General features: G+C 34.1%; 1 protein-coding gene across 1 annotated transcript; it reads right to left on the reverse strand.

The window, feature by feature from the left end:
• Positions 1–314: 314 nt before the first annotated feature.
• LOC124360299 (mediator of RNA polymerase II transcription subunit 22) lies at positions 315–8,466 on the reverse strand. Its single transcript, XM_046813803.1, has 2 exons — positions 8,200–8,466; positions 315–899 (listed from the first exon to the last, which is right to left on the reverse strand). The coding sequence occupies exons 1-2, from the start codon at positions 8,300–8,302 to the stop codon at positions 577–579; spliced, it is 426 nt and encodes a 141-aa protein (XP_046669759.1). The 5' UTR covers positions 8,303–8,466; the 3' UTR covers positions 315–576.
• Positions 8,467–10,998: the final 2,532 nt, after the last annotated feature.

The following is a 10,998-nucleotide window of genomic DNA, read 5'->3' on the forward strand; positions in this document are numbered from 1 at the left end:
GTTTCTAAAACTAGGAAAAATATAATGAGAAAAATTTAATTTAATATATTAAATCCTTTTTATACCCTTCCACTTCAGCCTCCATCAAAACTAGTTTGGCTAATGATCGATTTCTTCCTACATTGATTTAAAGAAAAACCAGGTTGTATGCTTACAAAGTGCACATTGGCTCAGCTTGAAGACTATAGAGGTATGTCTTGGTGTGCAAAACTAATACATTTCTTCAATCCACATCCACTACAACATAACTTTGTTGTGTTGCCTTTAAAGTAAAACTTATTGTTAAATATAGGGTTTTCCTTCATAGAAATTCATTTTTTATTGATTTTCCACTAGAATGAAAATTTATTCATATGGTACACTGAATATTTACATACAGCTTATATAAGCTGAAATTTTCTTCACAACCACTTTTCTTACTGAAGCCGAAGAAATAGTTTTTTTACAATTAATAAACAAACATTATTTAGTAAAAAAAAAAGACTCTATTCACAAATAATATAACAAGTACTTACACTAAACATCACATATAAGAATAATCACTAATTTTAATGTCTCTTAGCAGCTAAAGAAAATTTATTGTTTGTAGAAAGAAGTAAAATATTCTTCTTCAAGATCATAAAGATCAGCAGCCATGTCGTCACGAAGGGTCATCAGTTTCTGGTCACATTCTGCCTGTTTTGTGCGAAATAGTTTGGAGTTCTGGGTGATTGCTTCATTGACAGAAGGAAAATCATTTAGGATTAAATACTGCTTGATGTCAGAAACCAACTTCATAAGTGACTCTCCAGCTCGAACAATGTTATTAGCACGAACATGCATCTCATATGTATCTTGTTCACACTGTGTCATACGAGAGAGCTGAGTCTCATTTTCACCTTTTGACAACTTTACAATCTCTGAAAATCACATAAAACAGGTTACTTTTTGCAAAATGAATATATAAACATGATACATTGTATAAATCAAGTGTGATGGACTAGGCCTAATGATTGGTGGCTTTAAACGATAAATGCACGTTTCTGTGCTTCTACCTAGCGTGTTAATACAATCAATTTTATTTGATTAAAGTTTTATTTAATTTAGGTTTGTAAAGTTATTGCAGGACATAAAATGTAAAACTTGAATCTTTTTAAGATATTTATATTTTTTTGTATGTTTTATAACGTTACTGAAGAACACTGATCATTGCCATCATCTGGATTAGCCTTTTTATCATTAGTTCAATATAAAACTAAAATGAATTCACTGCAAACACAGATACAATTACTATTTCAAAAAAATAAACTATTAGTTGCAACATTACATGCTGGTCTCGAGAGTAGCACTGGTACTCTTCCCATACGGAAAAGCCCATCAAACGTGCCAGCGCACAATCCAAAATGACGGTTGGTGGCTACAAAAACTAATTTCCGATTGATAAGAGGAAGCCAACATCAATAAATGAAGGGAATTAAGTTCCAGGTAATAAAATGGTGTCATCCGCACAAAGAAACATGTCCTTTACACAAATTTAATATTCCTAGATTATTAATAAAGATTAAGAAAATCAAGTGACCAAGAGTACTGCTTTGCAAAACACCATACTCAATTTTTCTCAGGAATGCTTGTATGGCGTAAAACAGAACTATCTTGATATCAATCATACAAATAAGTTTTGAAACCATATCCAAGAGTTCCTTTGTATCACAATATATTTTAATTTTTGTAGGCCTAGTAATAATTGTCTATCAACAATAAAGAAAATTAAAAAATGGAAAACACATCAGGCATTTTTTATAACAGTAAAGAGAGTCACAGGAGTACACCAGGTAAAAATGTATAAAATAAACTAGCACTAAAATTCTAGGTGATATTTCGGTTGGTGAAATAGTAAAAACATGTAAAGTAATAATTCCAAAAATGCTATTGGTGTAGAAAGAATTCCCTTAAAATTATGTAGTCATCTTTGTTGAGGATAGACTGCTTATTAGTAGATCCACGTGTACTTGATAGAAATATTGTTGAATCGATGGAATAATGTACGTTATTGAATTTCGACTTTCATTCCAACAGACACCACAGAGACAAGCTATAGCCTACCTGAAAAAGACAGTATGAAGCCTAATTTTTATTCATTATCTAAGTAAATATGTAAACACACTAATGACTGGAGGAATATCTATTCACCCCCTTTGAATACTGATACATTACTGGATGGTAATATCTTGATTTATGTTTTTCGCTTTCCTCCAAAGACTGTAGGATTAATCCATGTGAAGTGCGTGATCCAATAAAAATTAAATTAATTGCTTGACCATTTAAAAATATTTTCATTTTTTTATGTCTTTACCAGACTTATAAGAGGTTAAAAAATGATTTTTAAAGAATTTTATCTTTCACAGTTTATGCATAGCAGCCATTTTTGTTCCTGAGAATCCAGCAATTTTATGATGAACAGTGGTGGCTTGGAGATATTGCAAAAGTAAGTTTTGAAAACCATGATGTATTTGTAAAGTTTTATAAACCAGCTGGATCATGAACATCACTTAAAAAATCAACCATTGAGACAGTTTGGATCCCACTAGAGAACGTGTTGAGAAAAACTGTCAGTGCTTGAACTTACCACAGCTACTGGAAGATCTTATTATAATATCACTAAAACTATCCCAAGAAATAAGAGTGCTTCTGAACACTTATATGAGTTAGAGATGCATAAACGCAAGTTACGTGTAGTTTCAGATATTTTATTGAATTAAAAAAATATGTATCGTGTTTTTGCTTATTTCGAGACCTTATATTTTTATTAATAAATAACAACACAACATTCTATCTTAACTTTACATAAATTTCAACAACACCTTCATTTGAGTATTTCGCATTGTATTAACATTGGAAAAATGTGTTATTTCTTTAACTTTGAAAATTCATAACTTTGCTCTGAGTCAGATATCATAGTTGAAATACCAACACTACTTTAGTATCATACATATGTACATGCTGTGCAAAAATCAGATTTTTATACCATGTTCCACCAGAGATATAGGGCTTCAAACTTAAAAAATTTCAGGTTTCAAAAATTCATGAAAAATTAGGAAAGTTCATATTATAGGGCTGAAACTCTACTTTATGCTAATAAGCTATGACATCTAACTGCTAAGCTAAGGTATAAATACCAAACTTTTGAGCATATTATGGAATAACATTTTGCATTTAGAACTATAAAGAAGATAACAAATATTGCAGAAGAGATCCTTCTGAAAAGAATGGGTTGGTTTGAAAACACTAGCATACACAAATCCAGACATATTAAATGTCAGCAAAGCCACAAATCGCTGGATTCTCATGAACAAAATTGGCTGCCACGAATAAACAGTGAAAGATAAAATTCTTTAAAAATAATTGTTTAACATTTTATGAGTATGGTAAAAATATATAAAAAATACAAATATTTAAAATTGGTCAGGCAACCATCACTGGATCACTTCATATGCATTGACCCCATAAAAAGAATTGATATGGTAAAAAAAATCAAATGTTTTAATACTTTGAAAACTGTATAGCCTACAGAACTAAGTATTGAATGAGCAATTCATCCCTTATTTAGACAACATTCTTCTCATATTTGGATGACATGATCATTCTTCCCACATTTGATGATGAATAACAGTGAAATATACATTTTAGCGAAAAACAAAAGAAGTAACTACATCCTGGTTCACTGGTTTATTAAAGTTAACACCTTCGCGGCTGGCCTATTTGCTCACAGCCTGTTCCAACGCCAAGCCCATGACCAGAAACAATGTTTTAGAACTGGTTATAGGACATTTTGCAGTGCTTTACATAAAAATTCACCTTTAATACATATTCAGGGGAGACTTTAATAAGTGGCCATATTCATATAAAGCTAAAATTTGCTTTTGTGTTTCTAAAAATGTAGTATTGGAAGATAATTTTTTACAATTACTGTATCAACCTCAATGTTTTTAATATTGAAATATATTAAAAAGAGAACATGTTTTAATACATCTAGATGAAAACTGGTGTTAAAAAGGGGTAGGGTATAATAAGCGGGCCCGGTTTTTTATATCGAAGAATGTAATCATCGATACCTAATATTTGCATCTCAAATCCTAGACTATCAATCGATATAAAAGTATCTGTAGGGGAGACCGGGGGCACTATGTGGACGTAATTTTCATGTTTTCACTTTATGCATTTTTCTAATTATGAAAACTGTTAGTTAAAAAAATTTTAGTTTTTTGCCTTGTGTTTAGTTGGTCTTCTAGAACCCCACAACAAATTTTCTAGATAATTTGAGCACCCTTTTATGTGGATTATTTTTTTTTTATAAACCTCTACATTTTGTCCAAATTTGCCCCGTCGGGGCAGTTTTGGACAAAATGATTTTTTATTGGGGCACAATTGGACAGTGCTAAAAAATTGGTTTAATTGGACATAAAAATAACTCATTATATAGGTTTCAAACATCATCTATATTTAAGTAAACATATATACAAACTTTATAACTGGAAAAAAAACAGAAGACACACGTAAAAAAACTATTTGAAATTAAAAAGTAGTCAAATTTTCCTTGAAAAACAAAGCAGTTTGCTGCTCTGGATGTCCCACCAATTATATCTGGTTGTCGCAGCTTGAACTCGATGTCTTTGGTTTCGACAAAGCTGACTTCAACATTTTCTGGGAAGTAAAAAAACTTGTAAGAGTTTTGGTTCTTTTTGAGAAAATTTCACACTGAAAACCATCAGTCACATGCTCCTCTATTTGGCCAATAAAGTGGTAGATGGCCTTCTTAGAAGCAAACTTTGTCAGTATGAAGTCATTTGTGGCATAGTTTTTATCAGGAAGGTAATCAAACAGTCTTCTTCATCCTCAGAAAAGTCTTCAGGACTAAGGCCTCCATCGTCTAGTTTTATTTGTATCTCATCTTCGTTGCTAGATGAGTCATCTTGATACAGCTTTCTACAGGCCCCCTCAGTTTTTTTTCTTCTTACTTTCCTTTTTTTACTGCCCTCTCTTGTTTTCTTTTTTCCACCAACATTTTCTTATGTTCTTTTTCTTTAACTCTGCTACAAGAGCATCTTTCTCTGGGAGTAATCAGTCAGAATTCGCGAACGACCTTTTTTTTCGGCCTCGCCTTTCCTTTCCCTTAGGAACGTATTTGGGGTAAGGCATGACATCCTCTGGAGTAAGCGTCAATGTAGTAGGTCTTTTAACATTTACTGGTTGTGGCGTTGATGGGCCAGGTACATTCGGGTCAATAGTTGGCTTGTTTGATGATTGTGAGCCTTGTGGGTCGTCAGAGCTTTGGCTATTTTCCATCAACGGAAAGTCACATGACGTACCAGGCACTGGATTATGGTTGTTGGTTTCTTCTACTTGCGATGACATAACACGGTCAGTCACACTGGCACCCTTGAAATCATTGTCAGTGAACACACTGCGGCTGAGTGGATAGATTCCAGCTTTACGAAATCCACTTTTGATGTTAGATGCAGTGAAAGATTCAACAAATGGTTTAGCAGTAAGCTGAGCAATTTCTCGAATTGTAATCGTATGACCAGGATGTTGAGATAGCCAGAGAGATTGAATTCAGAACGTAAGCGCCTTTTAAACGGACTAAAAACTGCTACATCCAGCGCTGACTTTTGTGCGTTGTGTGTGGATGGCTAGTGATCATATGTATGCCATGATCTCTGCTGTACATCACCACATCCAAGCCAATGTGGGACTCATGATTATCCAGGGTTAAAACCACGGGGTTTTCTTTAGAACATTTTGTGGCCTTTTGGATATTGGTTTAAGCGTCTCTAAAAAGAGAGCTGATGTCATCCAACCAGAATCAGAATAAAGAGCTTTGCTTCCTTCAGGTGCCCCAATCATGTAGGCAAAGTTTGGGCGTTTTCTGGGGAAAATGTAAATTGGTGGCAAGTAAGTCCCATCGGCGCATATGAACGGCACAGAAAGTTATTTGCTCCCCCTCTCTCCCTGATACGACTTGGCCCACCTGTTTTGTTCCCCTTGCTGCAATCACTTTTGGCGCCTCCAGCACAGTACTTATTCCACTCTCGTCTAAATTTAAAATTCTTGACGGAGGAACTTCTACTTTTGCGAACAAAGCTTCTTCTAGTTGTCAAAATACGTTCCCGCACGTTGTGTGTTTATTAAAGCTAGTGTTCCTGGACAGACTAGTCTTTTCTGCTTGGCGAAGTGAAAGTCCTTGATGTCTCTTCATAAAATGGTTAGCCATTCTTCTCCTGATAAGCCTGTAGTACGCCATTTAGCAGGTATGCGTTGATCGAGATTCAAAGCCAAGGCATATTTGAAGGCTAATTCCCTGGCCATCATGTAAGTTAGGCCATAGTTCATTCTGGACCTTTCAATGCAATAGTCTGCAATTTTTTTGTTCTTGTTCAGGTGTAAATACTTGTCTTTGAGAGTATTTAGTGTTATAAACAGGGGCCATATCTTCTATAGTAACCTCTTTTACTGGCTGGTGTCTCATCTTCAACCTCTTGAAATAAAGTTACATTTTCATTGCCCACCAGGCTCATTGACATGATCCTCATTGTTAAGCTCATCAACTCCATTACCATTGTTAGGCTCATTAGCTATAAGACTATTCTCATTGTTGACTTCCTTTTGCTTTACTTTGTTTGAGTCTGAAATGTAGGGTCGACTTTTTTAAGCCCATGGGCTTCGGCAGCTTCTCTAATGGATCGGTAGTTACCATTTTCTATAGTCATTTAATGCCGCTAACTATAGATTCTTCAGAAATATTAGCCCTGTCTGTTTTCTTTATATACTTCCTAACTATCTTTTAACCTGGAAAAACAAAAAAACTGTATGTAGCAATGACAAAACATAAAATAATGTTTTGTCCAATTGTGCCCCATACTTTTGTCCAAAACTGCCCCGAGGTAGGTTAAGATATAAAAATTGAAGATTACAGAAAGGAAAGTGACATAAACCTCAAAAATGAATGAATTCATTGCATAGTCAGTTAAACTAACAATTTCAAAATAATAGACACAATTGTTTCAGGATAATACTTACTGTGAAAGAGATAAGTTTGTGAATATGCAAAATCACTTCATTTTGGGTTAAAAAAACATAAAATATGAACTCAATTTCTAAGAAGATGTGCCACAATAACCAAACTTTCCACAGTGAAATGTGACCGTCTCAGGCATACCAAAATGGGAAATTGAAGGGAGACAAAAATTTCCCTCTAGCTATAAAAGGCATTGTCCAATAGTGCCCCAGTCCAATAGTGCCCCGGTCTCCCCTAGTCCTCAATAACAATCATATATTTTTAATTAAAATATGAATTTAATATTTACAATGATCAAACAAATTATTATAACTAACCAAAATTAGGAAAACTGAAGACGACCATATTTGCTCCTCTCACAGTTACAGTTGTTTCTTTCCCACAAATTTCACATAATGAGTTTTTCGGTACTAGTCCCACATGTTGAAGTCACGAAACTATCATCTTTCAAAGCAATGTCGTGTAGTTTTCTAAAATTGACTGCCATTTTTAATAATAAAATGTTACTTATATAAAATTGAAATATTACATTACGAGTATTATTTGAAAGTGTTTACAGCTGTTGATACAGATTAAAGTTAATTGTTAAAAATAATTAATCAGTATCGATTGGTTATATCGATGGTTAAGATTAAGTAATATCGTTTGCCAATTTCGATATAAGTTAAAAACCGGGTCCGCTTATCGTACCCTACCCTTAAAAAGACAAAGTAATCTAAATATGAATTAAACAATGTATATCGCTGTTCCTTAGGAAGGAGTCAGGTGTATAATGTATTTACTATTGGACATAAGAACACACCTGCAAGATTTCAAGAAAGTGGATCATGGAAAATGAGTTATCGTAACTCCTAGATGCTGGGTGTTTACTGCACTTTCAAATATGTTCTGTCTTAAAATTGTGACTGGGTGGTCCAAAAACCCAGAATTTACAGACGGTTTTTAGGGCTTCAAAGTTTGAAAAGGCATCTTAAACGATTTATTTCTGCTTATTATTACACCTTAATCCACCTTATAAAATATGGCATAGGCTAGGCCTAGATAGGCCCTAATATAATTCTTTTAATTGACTGAATTTATCAAGTATTACTCTTAAGCTAAAATTGATAGTAGGTACACAAGATCTAACATTATAATTAATTTACCTTCAAAGTTCTCCAGCATAGATTTCACATCATCTTTCAAACGACTTGTGTAAGATTTTAGTAAGGCTTCTTTACTTTGAGGAAGAGATCTTGTGTTTGACATTTTTTCAGTGTAACTATAAATGAATTTTTCGTAGTTTTGTGTCGAACAAACTATTTGATCAAAAAAAATGCAAGTGTAAAGTAAATTATAATTCTTAAGAAATCTTACAAACTATTTCGACCGCATCAGACATATTCACTAACGTATCAACTACAAAACATAACCTCAACGTCCTCAACTAAATAAATAGTAACTTTTGTTGGTTGGGGTGATACATCTTTTTCTTCTTCGTTGGTTTGATGCATCTTTTTCTTCTTCGTTGGTTTGATATTCATGCAAAGAAGTCATAGGCATTTTGGTTTTTTTTCTAAATTTGGATAATCAAAGATATAAACTATATTAGTAACTTCTAATTTATTACATTTTTACACCAATGTTTATTGTAAAATTAGTATAGTAAAACTTTGTTTTAAGACCACTGAAGTTAGTACTATATCTTGTATTTGTAATTTTTAATCTGTATTTTTACGCCTGTGAGAAATTTCCAGATGTGTTCCAAAAAAGGTAGTTTGGCAAACATGGCTGGAATTATTGCAAAATACAGGTAGTACTTTTTCAATTTTTCAACATATTTAAAAGTCCTTATGTATGATTAATAAATCAATCAAGATTGTTGCGTAATCATTGTTGCGTAATCAGTTCTGCATAATAACGTCAATATACATGACACAAACTGTATTAATTTTAAACAGTTTATTTAAAACATGTCATACTTCAACATTATTCAAAGGTTAAAAATCGTTATAACTAAGCTGTAACTAAAGATTTTATTTAAACCATTTCAGAGCAACACTAGACTGTAACATCGGTCATTCTTGGCTTGATAAATACTCTCTAACGCTCTGGTAAAAAATATTTCACAAGGAAGCGAATTACAGTACCTGATAGCATTTAGGCGAAGTTGTTTTTAATATTATTTTGTTCAGTGGAATACCTATATTTTCACCCTTACACATAGGTGTGTGTGTGTGTGTGTGTGTGTGTGTGTGTGTGTGTGTGTGTGTGTGTGTGTGTGTGTGTGTGTGTGTGTGTCTGTGTCTGTGTCTGTGAGTGAGTGAGTGAGTGAGTGAGTGAGTGAGTGAGTGAGTGAGTGAGTGAGTGAGTGAGAGTGAGTGAGTGAGTGTGTGTGAAGATAAGTTAAAATATTGCTCAAAATCAAATTTCTTTATTGCCTTAGACATTACAAAATGTATGGTATCGTCAGAATTAGTTGTTTAAACTTTCTTAAAAACGCACCACATTAAAGCCCCATTCTAACATACATTATATGATCACATACCCACTCATTCTTGAAAATATTCCCACTTTCAGCGCCGGTTGTCAGTCTACTAATTTAGTGGTCACCCAGTCGTATGCGATAAACTCGTCAGCACTATAAAATGCTTGGAATGCTAAAACACAGTTTCAGATGTGTTTTAACGCCTTGGGTGTTTTGGGCATTCTTTAGGCAGTTCGGTAGGCATCTCTGCCTCTTGTCTCATATCCATGTATGTCAGGGCATATTTAGACATGCAAAATAAGATGTCTCTAAAATGTACAGACTAAGCAGAGTCAAAAGTTGGAACTTTATGGAGGCTTCTTTGTAAGATTCTCTAAACTTCAGTTTTGCAATTATCCGAATTACTCGCTTTTACATTTTAAAAACTCTTAAGAACTTATAATTAACGCCGCCGCCCCCACACCACACCAAACCGTAGGTAAGGTGTGGGTAAATCAAGCCGTAATATGCCGTCATGAGAACCTGAATAGGGCAATATCAGGCCAATGCCCTCAAGACATAAAATGCTCGAGGACAGTTTGGAGCAAACATGGTCAATATGAACATTCATATTGTCAATCCCCGATCTAAGAATATTCCAAGGAATTTGGAACAATCCTCATTTATCATGGTATTATCTAAGAAGACGGCTGGGTCGGCATCGGAACCTCCTGATCGCAATGCGAAAATCAGGAAATTTGATTTTGAAAAGTGTGCTGTGAGATTGAGGCTATTAAAATGTTGGACACAATTTTTAATGTCCACAAAAGGTTGTTGTTTCAGGATTATTTGTTATTTGTTGCTGAAACAGTGTCGGGTCATCATACTGTACAAGTCTTCCCTGCAATAATGATGACCCTATGTCATTGACAGATTGGAAAAAGAATAGGGCTGAGTATTGATCCCTGAGGGACACTAAATATTAGGTGAATCGGTTCAGAGAATGTATTTGAGATCTGGACAATCTGTTTTCTATGGCTTAGGAATGAACTAAGCCACTGCAGTGGCACACCTCTAATGCCATGAAATTCAAGTTTGTCAAGCAGTTTGGCGTGGTCAACACAGTTGAATGCTTTGGATAAGTCGAGAAACACACTTAATGTGGGATTTAGACCTTCCATTCTCTCTACAACCATGTCCACTAGACTTACTACTGCGTCTATAGTTGATTAACTCTTGCTGAACCCGAATTGGTTCTTAGAAAGCAAGTTGTTTTTTAGAAATGGAAATATTCTGGTCAAAAACAATTTTTCAAATATGTTGCTGATATCCGACAATATTGAGACAGGCCTATAATTATTTGTAGAGAATTGATCGTTTTTCTTACAGATTAGCGTTACTTTCGCGGTTTTAAGGAGAGAGGGGCAATCCTTGTTCAAAAGACAGATTAATTAACTGTTTCTGCATAAAGGTTTCCTAGAAGATGATCTGGTATGTT

This window comes from Homalodisca vitripennis, chromosome 4 (genome assembly GCF_021130785.1).
Source record: "Homalodisca vitripennis isolate AUS2020 chromosome 4, UT_GWSS_2.1, whole genome shotgun sequence".
Lineage (NCBI taxonomy): Eukaryota > Metazoa > Arthropoda > Insecta > Hemiptera > Cicadellidae > Homalodisca > Homalodisca vitripennis.